Source organism: Hippocampus bargibanti, linkage group LG13 (assembly GCF_051943395.1).
Source record: "Hippocampus bargibanti isolate YZ-2025 linkage group LG13, ASM5194339v1, whole genome shotgun sequence".
Taxonomy (NCBI): domain Eukaryota; kingdom Metazoa; phylum Chordata; class Actinopteri; order Syngnathiformes; family Syngnathidae; genus Hippocampus; species Hippocampus bargibanti.
The window spans coordinates 15,991,246-16,007,777 of NC_142746.1; the positions used below are offsets into that span (position 1 = coordinate 15,991,246).

General features: G+C 41.3%; 1 protein-coding gene across 1 annotated transcript in view; it reads right to left on the reverse strand.

Moving 5' to 3' along the window:
- slx4ip (SLX4 interacting protein) overlaps positions 1–16,532 on the reverse strand; it is a 28,462-nt gene that overhangs the window by 4,339 nt on the left and 7,591 nt on the right. Inside the window, exons 4-6 of the mRNA XM_089012034.1 lie at positions 16,292–16,418; positions 5,266–5,343; positions 3,561–3,649 (exon numbers count right to left, since the gene is read on the reverse strand). Of these exons, the coding sequence (XP_088868160.1) occupies positions 3,561–3,649; positions 5,266–5,343; positions 16,292–16,418 (294 nt within the window). The remainder of the gene's footprint in view (positions 1–3,560; positions 3,650–5,265; positions 5,344–16,291; positions 16,419–16,532) is intronic.

The window sequence follows — 16,532 nt, forward strand, 5'->3', positions numbered from 1 at the left end:
AACACAATAAATCGCAGCAAGAGGAAACAGTCATATTTTTCCAGACACATCATTAGAATAAACCCCGACTGAGGCGCAAAGGCTTGTCAAGCACATATCTGTCCAAGAAAACCAGCCATGTTGCCATTAAGATATGAATCAATTAAAAAAAAAATCGGCCTGTAACATGTGTTGCCAATTTCAGACTTTCAATCCAAATTCATCTCAATCAAACATCAAACTGAAAACACTTGAGACAAATTGAACACAGGGTTACCAAGGCTGGTGTTATTGTTTCTTGTGCATAGAGTATTTGTTAAATCATCAAATAGAAAATTGAAATTTTATGTTGTTGTTGTAACGGTTGTATTCAACAATGCGTTGATAGAAATACAGTCCACTGACATAGCCAATAGTATTGGCTTACAGAATTGACCTCTGCATGGATTCTATGACATTTCAACTAAGACCTATCGTGAATACATCAGTTCAACCTATAATTGTTTCAACTTTTACGGGAATGTTTTCCACACATTTTAGGAGTGCTTATGGGATTATTATTTTTCGTGCATTCTACGAGAAGTGCATATATGAGGTGATTCCAAATGTGTTCTGATGGGATGAGGTTGGGATTCTGTATACGATCGTCAAGATCGTCCATATGCGCCATTGCGCAAAGAAAATTCTGTAAAGGAATACAAAAGATGTGGTCAGGATAAACTTGGCTGGCTTTAAAGTCCTAACCTTAACCTGATAAAACATATTTCAAATGATTTAGAGAGGAGAATGAAAACCAGGCCTTTCTTATCTATCAGTATGTGACCTCTCAAATCAAATGAGAGGTCAAGTGAAAAATTCCAAGAAACATACTCCTAAAACCTTGTGAAAAGCATTCTCGAAAGAGTTGAAGAACTTGTCAAAGACAGTAGTTTGTTTGTTTTGCGAAAGTTTACAGTGTTGGCCCGAAAAAGACATGCTTATAATAAGAATACCATATTTTCTGCACTTAACTCATTCACTGCCATTCCCAAATTTATTTGGGAATTGAAAATATGAAGTGGAGCGCCATTCCCGAATTTGTTCGGGTTTTGGTTTTTGTTGCGAGGGGGTGCCAATCAAGCGCTGGTCAGACCTCTGGCAATGTTTGTCCTTCCCACGAGTGGGCAGCATTTACCGTTTGTACAGCCGCCCCACCTGCACCTCATTTTACTCCAGAACCATATAATTTAGGAATAAACACTTTTTTTCTGATGAAAGAAGAAAGTCTTAGGTTTCTTACGCTGCATTGAATGTTTATGTCATCCTAAAACTCAATATTCTGTGGCTCCTGGAATTTGAGTGAAAGTGACAAAAACCCTGGCACTGGAGTGGACACATTTTGGGGGGAAAAAATTCTCCATTGTGGGACGAATAAAGGTTTTCTGATTCTGATTTTGCACGTCTGGCACAGAATGAGTTAATGGCATTACATTTTCTCCAAAGCGGATATGGATCAATATTCAGATATTTGGGGTGCAGTATTTTACATGTTCTGTCAAGTGCTTTGTTACAGCTGTGAGTCATTGAAAAACAGCTCGTGGCGTAAACAAATAATTGCTTTTGTCAACTAAGCATAAGGTGCACCACAGACATCCGACTCTCCATTCCCACTGTATGTATCCAAGAAACACACCCTGGCGAGGGGAACGCCATCGACAACGAGGCCTGTTCAAACTGGAAAAATTGGTTACGTTGAACTTTTCACTGATAACTGTGCTCCACTTAAAATATTACAATCGCCGCTTTGATTGAAAGCCAAACTGCGGAAAGGGCGGAGATATTTCAAAGAGAAAACAACAGAAAAAAAGCTCATAGAAAGCAGCAGGCTGTTGGTCATGGAATGTAATGGGACCGATATCCATGCTTGATGTGTGTGCCAAGGTGAGAAGATACACCAGCAATTCTCAGAATACACTGCGGAGTTTGGGATGTAATGAGCAGCGGCCAGACGATTGTTGTTCGTAATATGAATGGACAAGAAAGAATTTGAAGGGCTTGTGATATTGGCATGGGTACAACATACATTATGCTCTCCAACTGAAAAAATACCGTAACCAAACCACATGATATCTCATTTAAGCCAATTGAATATGTCGAACTCTTCTTTATTAACTCATTCACTGCCAGACGTGCAAAAATGTGCCCACTCCTGCGCCAGGGTTGTCGTCATTGGCACTTATATTCCAGGACCCACAGAATATTAAGTTTTAGGACTACATAAACATTCAATACAGCGTTAGGAACCTTAGACTTGCTTCTTTCACCAGAAAAAAAATAGTTAATTCCTAAATTATATGGGCCTGGGGTTATGTGAGTTTGAAATGAGGACTGCTGTCCAAAATACAATGCAATATTGTTTATATAGCGCTTTAACAATAGCTGGAACAAAGCACTGACATGGAAAAAAAGGGAAATGCTGGCCCCTTGTGGAAAAGAAAAAAAAAACATTGCCAGAGGCCATTGCCAGCGCTTTATCGGCACCCATGCATGGAAAAAACAAAACCTGAACAAATTCGGGAATGGGGATCTACGTCATATTTTCAATTCCCAAATAAATTTGTGAATGGCAATAGGTATTTTATATTGACCATATACATGAGCCTTCAAAAGTACCCTGTATCCTGTACAAATGACTTTTAAATAATCAGAAAACCTTTAATTGTCCCACAATGGGGACATTTGCAGTGACTTTCTTCACGAGATTCCTTTTTTTTAACAGAGAACTGATGTGACTTGCCAAAAAGCTTTGTCGGTTCCATCAAAATGATATTCTCCCAGAAAGAGATGAAGTGAAAGAGATTTTGTGCAAATTCCAGTTTCCTCATGCTATTCCAGTGAGATCCAATGTGAGATTGGTTACCAAAAGTTTCGTCTGGCCACTGCATACAAATGGACAAGGTTCCATTATGTTGTGTCTTGAATCTGTACAACTCGAAATATTATCAACCCAAAGTGAAATTTAAGATTGGTGAATTGTGTCGTTCATATTGGCACAGAAAGCACCATGCGCTGAGAAGGCTCATTAAACTTAATACTGAACGGTGAACAATGACCATAATTTGCCCAGCGTTACATTGGAGGCATGGTGGACACCAACAAACGATCACTGCTCTGCATTATTGAAATGTTTGAAATCGGATGATTGATTGTATTGAAAGAAAAAAACTCCCGCAATGAGTCCAAGTTTGACCATCAGGTTGGACCATCCATTCTGAGTCCCGAACATATGAAAATGAAGAAAGTGGAGTTAGTTGTATGCAGCCTTTTATTTGTCTTCCCAGGATTATGGATGTTTGAGATTAATACATCTAAGTATAACCTTTGTTGTTATTATTGTAATTATTATTATTCCCTTTTTAAATTCTGGCACAAGTGATTGGCAGGTGGGACATTTTGAAACAGTCTGACTCCAATTCTCTGTTAACCTCAGCCCCTGTCAAGACCATCATATATGAAGTGTGAGGAACGTTTGCCAACATTTTCTTTTTCAGAATCTTCTGCCAGGCGCCTGGAGAAGGAAATATAGTGTAAACACCACTCACTGCGGTCGGGCTTGGTTTTGAACAGTGCGTTGTGGCATCCTCTCGGCGGTTAACACACACAATGTAGCGCTCAGGAAACACACGCAATTCTGCAGACAAGCAAAGTAATAACACAGATCACAATAGTAAATATTATGGTCTAAACTTTAATCATGAATACATGTCGGACAGAAGGAAATGTGGTTGTTTGGACAAAACCACACCAGCGACTTTCCTTCAGATTAAATAGAAAGTGGCGGTGCATGTCTATAGCTGAAAAGCTTGATGAGCATAAAATATTAGGTCTCCGGCTACTTTCCATGATTGCAAACAAAATTGCATTGTCGCAACTTTATTAGATGTATTGCTTTGAGTTTTAAGTAACTAATTTGGATGTCCTTCATTGAGGATGAAGTTATTTAATAATAGCAACCTCAAATCTGAAGTAGCACAGAATTTAACTAATTCATTGCCAGATGTGCAAAAATGTGTCCACTCCAGTGCCAGGCTTTTTGTCATTGTCATTTGAATTACAGGAACCACAGAATATGGAGTTTTAGGACTACATAAACATCCAATGCAGCGGAAGAAACCTTAAACTCTTCTTTCATCAGAAAAAGAGTTAATCCCAAAATTACATGGGTCTGGAGTTATATGATCTTGAAATGAGGGCAGCTGTCCATAACACAATGTAATACATATATATTGGTTTATATAGCACTTTAACAACAGCCCAAGTTGTAACAAAGCGCGAACATGGGAAAAGAGGACGCTGCCCCCTTGTGGGAGAGAAAAACATTGCCAGAGGCCCCTCACCAGTGCTTTATCTGCACTCAGGCAAGAAAAAACAAAACTCGAACAAATTCGGGAATGGCGCTCTACGTCATATTTTTAATTCCCAAGTAGAATTTGTGAATGGCAGTAAATGAGTTAAAAGGTGCCAACTTTTTTTTGCATGTAAAAATACAGTAAAGTCTCGTTATATCGATATCGGATATATCGATAGTCCCGGTTATATCGATACTATTTCTATGCACGCACGGAGAAAATTACATGCAAACAGGGTCGGATATATCGATAGTCCCGGTTATATCGATATTTTTTCGGACTCCCTTGAATATAACGAATATAACGAGACTTTACTGTATCTGCCACAAGATTACATGTCTTGCAGTATAATTGGCTAAACAGACTTAAATGATGGCCGAGGAAATATTTTAAATGGCCCGAAAATAATGGACTAGTACATGGTTGTGTGACAACCTCTGACCCCAGAACACTGACTAATTGACGTATAACAGACCTGCTGGCAAAGCCATCATCTCATTGTGCAGTAGGTCAGAACTGTCTTAACATCCCCTCCCCAAGGGATCGGATTTTAACTTTGCTGACAGGAAGAGAACTGTATTGGTCCCATGAAAAGGTGGCTAAGGGTCACAGGCACTACACAGGCCATGGAGTTACTTTTCAGCTGCAATCCTAGATAATTTCTCTCACTCTCCAACTCACGGTGTCCTCTCACGGGAACCACTTAATGTATGCTGGTTCCCAACAACACCCAGCACAGGTAGAGAGAAGACATAAAAATAAGTGAGGGTAAGAAACGTCAACATGGAGGGCCCAATTGGCTTTGGTTTTTCTGTGGGAAATTTGGCTCAACATAAGTACTTGAAAACTCAATTTGTGATTTAGTGGAAATGGATTTGAAAGCATATAAGTCACATACCACCATGGTGCGGCTTGACAATACATCGAAGGTTGGAGTGGCGCTTCAGAAAATTGGCGACGAGGTTGAAACTCTTCCCTTCAAAGAAAAAAAAGAAAGCAAAACAAGGATGTATTCCAATGTCAGTCAGAGAGTTTCTTCCGAAGGATGGAGTAAATATGGAAAACCCGAACACTTAAAATACAGTACATTATCTGCGATTGACTGAACAGAACTGATTCATGGAATGGAAGAAGCAGTTCAGAACATCAGAATCAGAAGAATCATCTTTATTGCCAAGTATGTAGGACACACAAGGAATTTGTTTCCGGTAGAACACGCTGCACTAGTATCGTTGTCAAAAAAACTGCTAAGTGGCACTATACAGTTCCATTTTGGCTACTGTTGAAAGAGTTCAAAGAGTTAATGGCTTGGGGGAAGAAGCTGTTTAAATGTCTGCTGGATTTGGTGCGCATGGATCGGTAGCGCCTGCCTGAGGGGAGTAGCTGGAAAAGGTGGTGGGCAGGGTGCGGAGGGTCCAGTAGGATTTTCCGCGCCCTAGTTTGGATTCTTGCAGTGTGCAAGTCCTCGAGAGTGGGTAGGGCGGTGCCAATGATTTTTTCCGCCGTCCTAACTGTCCGTTGAAGTCGGATTTTGTCCATTTTTGTGGCGGCCCCCAACCAAACGGTGATGGAAGAACACAGGATGGATTCGGCCGTGTAGAAATGTTGCAGCACCTCCTGTGGCAGGCCATGCTTCTTTAGCAGCCTCAGGAAGTACATTCTCTGTTGGGCCTTTTTCAGGATAGAGTTGGTGTTGACCTCCCACTTCATGTCCTGCGAGACTGTGATTCCCAGGAACTTGAAGGTCTCAACGGTTGACACCAGGCAGTTGGATAGTGTGAGGGGTAGCTGTGGTGATGGATGTTTCCTGAAGTCCACCATCATCTCAACTGTCTTGAGCGTGTTCAGCTCCAGGTTGTGACGGCTGCACCAGAGCTCCAGCTGCTCCACTTGTTGTCGGTACGCAGACTCGTCGCCGTCTTTGATGAGACCGATGACCGTGGTGTCGTCTGCGAACTTTATGAATTTGACAGCTGGGTGCGTTGAGGTGCAGTCGTTCGTGTAGAGAGAGAAGAGCAATGGAGAGAGGACGCATCCCTGCGGGGCTCCAGTGCTCGTGGTTCGTGTTGTGGATGATATATTTCCCAGTCTGACCTGTTGTGTCCGTCCTGTCAGGAAGCTGAGGGTCCACTGGCAGATCGTGGGGGACACACCAAGCTGGAGAAGTTTGGGGATTGTATGAATTTTTGTATGATTGTATGAAGGATTGTATGAATTATTCCTCAAATGAAACTCAGCCTCCAGAATTGAACACAAACGAAGGGATGTCATTTTTCTAATTTGAGAGATTTTCAGAAACAACACATAGTGATAGCCGTATTGCAGCTGCTCAGGTCCCAAAATGACCCAACCCCCTACTAAAAATCACATTTGTTACCCAGAACTTCTACATGTCCCCACTTCCACATGTGTGCTTTTTGGGATTTTAAACAGGGATGATAATGTAACATTTACTCAATTTGATCAAGGCATAAAACTGCTTGTTTGGATAAAAGTATTCAGTAATACAAAAGTTATCTAGCTAGCTATTTATTAGCCACCCAGCTAGCAATCTATTAGCTATGCATTGGCTGGCTAGCTTACTTTCTATCTATTAGAGTTATTCGGGGTTGAGTGTTCAACGCTAGCGCGTGTGGCTGCCGCTGCTCGCCCACAGAAAAACTTGTAAAGTGACCTTGAGTTTTGAATGGTGCTTATAAATGAAATGTATTATCAAAAACAATGTATGCATGGATCTTCACCTCTTCACTTCTAAATTAAATTATTTTCGAGGATCATTACACACCATCAATAACCACTCCTCGCCCAGAATCATTCTCAGATAATGACTTAAGGCTTTTGTTTTCTTATAAAACAACCTCAGCGGTGGACGTGATCTTAGAAACGTTTTCCATGGCCTCAGCTTTATTTTTCATGGAATGTTCCTCATGGTATGTAAGATGCGCTGTGCAGCAGCCTGTTTCCTAATGTGGTCGGAATTTGTTGACAAAAAGCAAGGGCCGAGCTAACGTGCGATACAGTCCTTCTTTGTGAACTAGTCAAAAGTTTTGAATAGCCAAGTGAGCCAGCTCATCTCATGGGAAAGCCAAAGTACTTGAGGAACTTCGTTGAGTTTTACATCCTTGTCCTTTCTTTATATATTCCGCATCACAATACTGTTTTAAACCAGTTGGGTTGCATAGAACATATACCGGTGCAGTCATTGTTAAGAAAATGTTTCGCTTGACTCCACTTCACTCATTCACTCCCAGACATGGAAAAATGTGTCCACTCCAGTGACCGGGTTTTTGTCATTGTCACTCGAATTCCAGGAGCCACAGAATATTGAGTTTAAGGACTAAATAAACATTCAATGTAGCTTTAGAAACCTTAGACTCTTTTATTGTAGCAGAAAAAAAAATAATTCCTAAGTTATATGGGTCTGGAGTTATCTGATCTTGAAATGGGGGCGGATGTCCAACATACAATGCAATACATACATATTGGTTTATATAGGGCTTTAACAACACTGAAGCTGGAACAAAGCACGAACATGGAAAAAAGGGAAATGCTGCCCCGAAAAAACATTGCCAGAGGCCTTGGCCAGCGCTTTATCGGCACTCAAACAAGAAAAAGCAAAACCCGAACAAATTCAGGAATGGCGCTCTATGTTAATAAATTCGTGAATGGCAGTGAATGAGTTAAAAGGCTCGATATGTTTTGTATCTTGGGGTCAAACACAGCTCTCTAAAGTCAATCAAACAGTTTTGTTTCATCTGCACCATATAGGTCAATGGAAACAAGCCTTCAAGCAATAAATAAATTACTCTATAAATTACTAAATTTGATCCTCAGGGAAAAAAAAAACAAAATAAAACAAAATAAAACAAAATGTCGCTTATGGTGTTGAGCATGAATCTGTTTGACAGCAGCCAGGCCAGAACAAAAAAGCGTGAAGATGCATGTTTAACTATTTCCCATTTCGTTTTGATCTAATCTGAACTGTAGCGCAAAACCTCTAATTATCATCTACCAAGAATGGAGGGAAAGTCATCTGTGATTCTTGCATCACAGAGAGCAATTACACAGATAGCAAGCCATAAAACTGCCACAGGCGTACATTTATGTCCACTGTCTAGTGAATAATCGCAGCGTTATCCTTTCACTTTAGTCATAATGACTCAGTATAGCTGTTTAACAATACGAGGAAATCACAGAATTTCTATATTGCACATTTCCTTCCAGCTTGATCCTACTTATCTTGTTTCCTCCCCATACCTCATTTGAAAATGACAAGCCGACACAATTTCTTGAAAAGTCATTTTTGGTTTGAATTGGGAATTAGAGAGAACACCTGCTTTCAGAGTTAACATGACTGATAGTACCGTATTTTCCGGTGTATATAGCGGACCCAAAAGCCTTGATTTTCTTCAAGCGATGACCTTGTGCCTTACACACTTGTGGGCCTTATATGTGAAGTAATATTGAGCCACAACATGTCTCACAACTACTTTCTGCAGCCACTGACTCCATTTCCTTCTGTAGAAGAAGTAGTGCCCAACTTACGAACAAGATACATTCCGAACGGTCGTTCGTAAGGTGAATTTGTTTGTATGTTGCTTCAGTGCTATATTTTGTATGGAATGCATGCTTAAAGCTTATATAAGTATGTTTAAGCGTTATATAAGTATGTTTAAAGGACAACCGACACCACTTTTTTGTTTCCTAACTGACATCAGAAAAACGTTTTATAGCATCTAAAATACCCAAAACACACGGGATGATATTTTTAGTCAAATGCCGAACACCAATAAAAATGACTTAAAGTGTCTAAAAACTACTGTACTTCAAATTGAACCCGGAAGTGGCCAGTTTCAGAAGGTCCCGCCCCCTTGTTCGTGGTGTCACGCCAAGACGTCTTGCCTTGCTCGAGAATCAAAACAATGGCTTCAGATTCGGAGGAGATGCTTTCTTGTTACTCAGCCAATAATGAATTTGATTCAAATAGTTCTGAAGAGGAAAGCATACATGGTTGCAGTCGATTAAAAAAATTATTCCGTGTCATTTTGAGGCATCTGGACAGAAATGTAGCACCCAAAAAATGCAGAAGATGGCGACAAAGCTGTGTGGAAATGGGCTGATTTGTCTCCTGGGAATTTTTGTCAGCGAATATCAAATAGTTGTCTTGGTGCAACACACAACGATTCACCATCGCGTTATTTATGTGTTTTCCTTCTAATTTCGCCATCAACACGGATCAACATGAAGTTTTCAGACCAAAGTACCGCAAAATGCATTGTGTGTCCTTTCTCGGTCAGGGGCGTTCCTTCCGTGACGTGACGTCAGGAATCGTCACCAACTCGAAAACAAGACTTCCTGAATATTCAGTGTGAGTCTTAAAACGTAAAATATAGCTATATGCGGTGGAATCTTTGTAAAATACGCTCAGTAGAAGTCATTTGAAGCGATTTTACAAATTATGGACACAACTTGTCCGGAGGCGTCGGTTGTCCTTTAAGGCTAGTATAAGTAACCTGTATTGGTTTGTACTGAAAAATAAATATTTAATAAAGTATATGCTCTATAAAGATATGTACATGTAAAATAGGAGAGAATACTACATGTTACGACAAAAATCTTCATATGTACTGTTGTTCGTAACTCGAATTTTCATAAGGAGGGGAGTGTCTGTATATTTGGAAAACATTTGTCATTCGTGTCATTCATTTAAGGTGCGCCTTATACTTCAGTGCGCCTTATACACAGAAAGATATGGTAACTGTGTTAAGAACCACAGTAATAGCTTAGATACAATGAAATATCCCTGATTCAAAGGGACCCGCAAATAACAACGATAAAGTTGATTTAACAACTCAGTCTACCATTTGACAGAAAAGAGTAATTGCTGTTGAATATTTTTTTGTTTTCTCCATGTGACAGTCGAGAACACGTCAAGTTCCTTCTTTCTGGAATGTTTCTGATCCCTTAGAAGTTTTAGGAAAACTTATGCTTAGGGCCAAACTCCATTAGGACAGCTCTGACAAGATTTATGAACATAAAATATGACACCCCCCCACCCCTACACATAGAAAAAATAATTTCCTGCCTTAATTAAGACAAAATCCCCCCAAAACATCTTTGGAGACATGTCAGGAAAGATGATTGGAACACTGAATGTGTGATTGTGTGAACTGAAAATGGGAAGCAAACATATTTCAAGCAATGTCGGTGATTTAGAGATCAAAATGTATTTCCGTAAAATGATTGAGCTGTGTTTTATACTTTCTCGGTCCTGCATTCATTATCCCACAAAGCTATAGTATGACATGCTCTGTAAGCACTATTACCGTGCCCAAAAAGCAGGTGGGATTTCAAGTTGGGGGGTTACCATAAAACAAGAGAATGGCCCCTATCCATTTTCACAGCAGTGGTTGAATCCTGAATAATAATTCATATAACACGATTACATGATCTTCCTGGCAATTGAAATTGCATAGAGTAAATGTTAAATTGTATTTCTGTATTCTCAGTTTTTGCTTTTGATGGGGGTCGGTAGTGATATAAGATAGCAAATCAGCAGGCGCCTGCCTATTCACCACTCTGGATCTCAATTCTGCCGGAATGCAGATTTATATGTCTTTGTAATGTTTCCCTGCCCATAAAGGAAACAGTGACCATTCCGGCTCAAGTTCCCTTGCCTCCTATGTTTTTATAAGCTTTGATTTAATCCATTCGTTTTATGTTGAGTTCTACGACGCTTCTCATCGTATTCCCTGGTGGCTTGAATTTGCCAATTCCCAGGACAAGTTTGACAGCGATGTCTGGACGCAGAGTTGGGAACCAGCGAAACAGCATGGTCTGAGACATCAGCTGTTCTTCCAACTTCATAACGCTCTGCACATCACAGAGTTGCTTTTGGCCTTCTGCCCAGGTTCTCTCATGCTTAGCTTACATTCATGTTTCTCTCCCACAAACAGTTTCCTGGTGCCTCCTCTTGACAATGTGAGGTCCTGGTCTGTGGCAGCCCACAGCGGTGAAGAATACAAAAATGTACATCATGGATTGGGTCATTTGTACTTGATTCCCATAACGATTGAGTTGTTTAATTTTTTTGAACGCCTGCACACAACAATATTATGTTGTTTTAATCAAACTGTAAGCAAGTCATCAAGCCATGTTTCTAGTAATGTGGTAGATCATGTCCTAACCACTTGTCTGGAGAGACTCCTGCCACAGTGTAATATGTCACAGGGCAAATACAGCAACTCCGCACGCACGCACGCACGCACACACACACACACACACACACACACACACACACACACACACACACACACACACACACAAACTAGCGTGCACTCCTCCAGCTTTCACCACTTCCTTGAAAGACAATGAGAGGAAAGAAAAGTCAACAAACCAAAAGACAAACAGACTGATGAGGGCAATAAAAATAAAACGGACATACTGTAAGACAAGAGGCCCTCAAAATTTAGCAAAACCAAGGGGCGGGCGAGCTAAAACGTCATTTGTTTCGGTCATATCCTGATCCATTTGAGCGCAGTCACAGTATCATACCCTTCATGTCACCACCCTCATTCCTGCCAGGTCATGTTGCAGCTCCGACTTATGGGGGTGGCTGTTATGTGGTATAATCATAAAACAAGGTGTGGCATTTTTAAAGGTTCTTTTTAGTTGACGGTTTGTTCTCAGCTTTGAGCCAAGTATGGTGTAAGTGGTCATTTGTGACACACCTATGTGGGCACATCTTATGATCTACATAAAGCGCCCGTCAAATGGCAGGATTTGTACTTCTCTTACCCTAGTGACTGTTGGCAATTTTGGGTGGGGTCAGTGGCATAAATATTTTGAAGATACAATTTCACCAATTAGTCTGACTCGGAGCACATATTATTTTCAGATCAACATGCCCTGAGATGGTTGTAACGGCAACCTGAGTGCTAGTCAGAAAACGGCAGAGGTTTTAATGCTTGGCTTGCAGAGCCTTTGTGTTGGCTATGAGTTGCCCAAACCTAATGTAAATAAACATGACATGTCTCTTGAGTAGGTGGAATCTGGGTGGCACGTATTCTACAAGCCATATATGTAAAGACAGGACCGGGCTTGAAAAATGATTAAGAGCCATTGCGCAATACAACGGTTCGTAAACTTGGCAAAAGGTTGGTCATAGTAGCAATGCCAACTGATACAAGAAAAGTTTACCATTTGCAAGGAAGCAACTATATGCTGTGAATAACATGTTTGAACAATTGCTCAACTCAAACTGTAGAGAAAAAAAAAATATGTAAAATGTTTCCCCTGGGTCCAGAAAATGTGATTGGCTGGCAATCAGATCATGATGTACCCCGTGTAAAGCCCATGGACAGATGAAATGAACTCCAGCATGGCCGTGACCCTTGTCAGGATAAATGGATTCGAAAATGGATGGATGGATGGATGGATGGATGGATGGATGGATGGATGGATGGATGGATGGATGGATGGATGGATGGATGGATGGATGGATGGATGGATGGATGGATGATTCCATTCAGCAAGGTTCAACTCAGTTTGAGGGAGGATTCTGTAATGTTCTTGTTGAAAGAGGGCAATCCCTTTCCAACATGAATTAACTTGTCAGTAATGTAAACGGAGCACCAATTACTCTCAAAACATCTCCTGTGATGACTCTGTAGTCATGCCATGCTGAGCTTAAACGTGGATGTCTTTCAGTTTTTGCTTTTTAACCCCAATAAAAGGGCGATGATGGTCATCGGCCCTGCTCATCAGCGGCACCCATTGAGTTAAGGACAACACTTTGAGTCTTGATAAAAGTACTGCCAAAGTACTAAAAGTATGATAATTGGGTATAACAAAATCATGTGGACATTAACAACATTAGTTGAATCAGCAAGACAGTCAGACATCAGCACCCAAGAATCCTGCTCCTTTGACATTGCAGCTTTGAAGTGGGCCCCCTCCCTCTGTCCTCAAGTGTGGGTGGAGAGTTGGAGCTTAAAATGAGTGAGAAATGACGGAGGGAAGGATGAGAGAACATGAGGAAGTTACTCACATGGAAGTGGGGGCTTTCCTGGAAGGACATCACCCTGTGTGTAACTGTGTTGGAGCAGAGCGCTCTGCCTTATCATCCTGCACAACGAGCACCTGAATCAATATTTGCACGAGTGCTCAATTTAACATTTGGGTGACCCCTTTGACACAGTTTCAAAATACGCCCCAGCATGGTAGCTCAAGCCAGCCCATAATGAAACATGCGATCAAAGTAATTGAGACTATTTTGTCGTAGAAAAAAAATAGTTAAAAAAAATGTTTCTGTGAAACAAAATGAGTTTATATTTTGTTAGTTTGTTTGAAGTGCATTAGGATTCATTTGATGGATTCCATTCCCAGATGGGTCGCGAGGGGTGCTGCAGCCTATCCCAGCCATCTTCGGACATTAGGCGGGGGACACCCAGAACTGGTTGCCAGCCAATCATAGGGCACACAGAGACAAACACCCATCCACACTTACTCTCAAACCAAGGGACAATTTGGAGTGTTTAATCAGCCTGCCATGCATGTTTTTGGAACGTGGAAGGAAACCAGAGGACCCAGACCGGGTCTTCAACTCTCAACATCTGCACACTGAAGTTGGCGTGCTAACCACTCAACTACTGCGCTGCCTGTGTCTCTTCATGTTGGGTCCAACTTGACAATTTACCATATCATTGAAAGTCAATATACTGTAAATGAACAAGATTCAGCCACCAAATGTTCAATAGTAGCTGACACTTGACTTACCGGTAATTATAATGAGACTTTGTAGAAGTAAGAGATGAACTTCAAATGACGATATTTGGCTCAACCATTTTCTAGCGTACAATGAGGAGCTTTTATATTGCATTGCCATTTCCTTACTTTAGAATGCAGGACACATTTGGCGCACTTGAACTGACACCTGTCCATAAGCAAAGTCACAAGGCTGCAGGGAGCACATGACTAAGGGATTTAGACCTAAAGCAATGGATAGAAGCAGAAAACAAGAAAACACTTGAGTTCAACAGCCTGTGCGCAGTACCCCCGGATAGGTTGTGATGAACGGTCACATGAATGTGATTCGTGCAACGGCTCAGGCCCTAATTATATGGGAAAAGAGTGTAGTGTGAGAGTTATGGCAGGGATCATGGTTATGTGCAAAGAAACTGTAGCTGACCCCCTGTACGAGGTTGAGAAGAAAAACTGAGAAACCTTGAGTAAGCGAATGTGAGGAACTTGGAAAGATAAGTCACTGGGAGAAGGTGCATATGGCAAAAGAAAAGGGGGAGTCCAACTGTTCTTTTCGAAAGACAAGGCGCATATAGGCCAGCTTTTGAAAGTCACATCAACACCACATAGTCCTGAGAGGAAGGGGGTTGCCCAGCAGGAGCCACAGACAGGAGGGTGAGCAGGAACAAGGGAACATTCGCTGCAGCGCCGATGCTGATCAGGGTCCATTTTGAGCCTGGGCCTTGGAATTCCTTTGTTCCCGTCACAGGTCTCTGTTTCACCCCCGCCTTAATCCCAGACTGCCTTGAACCCAGTAACATAGACCAGGGCAGGTAACTCTGCTACTGGTGTTACTCTCTGTTTACAGCCGAATTCCTCATATTGCAACCACTTGCATAAATATTAAAGAATTGTGGTGGTGGCTTCGGCAGAAACAAACAAGAAAACAGTTGGAAGAGTTGAGTCGATATTCCCTTAGAAAACAGACCTCTAACAAAGCAAGAATGTGGAGTATTGAACAGTTTGCTGTGTTTGTTTCAGGGGTAGAGATATGTTTGTGTTTTTTCAATCCACAAAGAACAACACCAAAAATCCTCTTCTGTCATCGTGAGCGAAATGGTCATTGGTAACACATTTTCCAAGAGTAAAGAAATCTAACAACACTTGTGCTTTTCCTACAATGACCATGGTCAGAGTGCCTTAAGCCCCCTCCACAGAGCTGCCAAGAGGAGTCAGTCGTACACTGTGCAGCACTCGCAAAGCCCTCTCCCACGGCTATTAGTGACCATTCATCTGGGGAGCCTGGGAAAATGCCTTTCCAGCTTGTGGTGACCATGGGGAAAGAGACTGGCAGGTGTTCCCTCCTCTCTAAGCCCTGGCACCTGTGCAGGAAGAGGAAGAAGTACCCAGCTCTGCCGTGGGCAGAAACGAACTCAGAGTACCACCAAAAGTTATTGTCACACCTACAGCAATACAAGTAAAGACACGTCTCAACCTTGAAGTCGCACGTACAAAGGGGCTTTACGTTGAAAGATCACCTTTGCTACCTCATCCAATATAGAGCAGATAAAAAACATCTGGTCTTCCGGTTGGTAGTTAGATTGGCTATTGTATGTGTACTGTAGAGTGGTCCTTTTCTGACGCAATACATGGCATCAACTTTGTTAAGATGTATAAATGAACTTAGTGTTATGTTTGAACAATTTATCAGGTTTTTTTTTGATTGAATTCATGATTCCAGACAACAAATTGAATCTAAACGTGTTGGTTGCATTCACCCTTTCATGCACCCTGTAACATGATAACATGATAAAATGTCCACCAGAACCGCTGTTCTTTAAAGAGTTAAAGTAGGGGAGTGCAATTCCAGTCCTGGAAGGCCACTACCCTGCATATTTTCCATCTCTCCTTGTTGCAACACATCTGATTGAAATGTTCAGATCATCAGCAACATCTGTGGAAGCCTGATATTAAACATGTGTGTAAACCTGTTAATCTAGAACGTAAACCGTCACCAGTCAGGCGGCTGTAGACCCTTATCATGGCTCATGAAACTTTTTGGTGTTGTAAAAAATGTTGCGGACCGCTTTTGAAATGAATACAAAAGGCTAAAATGATCCACAATTACAAACGTGTGACAACTGACCATTGAAATGTGTGAATCATAAAATGATTAACGGTACCTTTCACGGTAAAAGCTGTAGCAGGTGCAAGCTCCTTTTTATTCTTTGGTTGTCTTCCATTTTGAAAGGACTCAGAGTACCGCTCGACTCTTTGAGCGACAGCATCACGAATCAGAGTTGTAACTTCCTATAAAACAAGAACGTTTCATTAGATTTAGCAACACGCTACTGGACTACTCAACTTCTGTACACCGTGATTGAACTTGTGACCGTGGAGAGGCAATGAGTGTGCAGGTCTGGA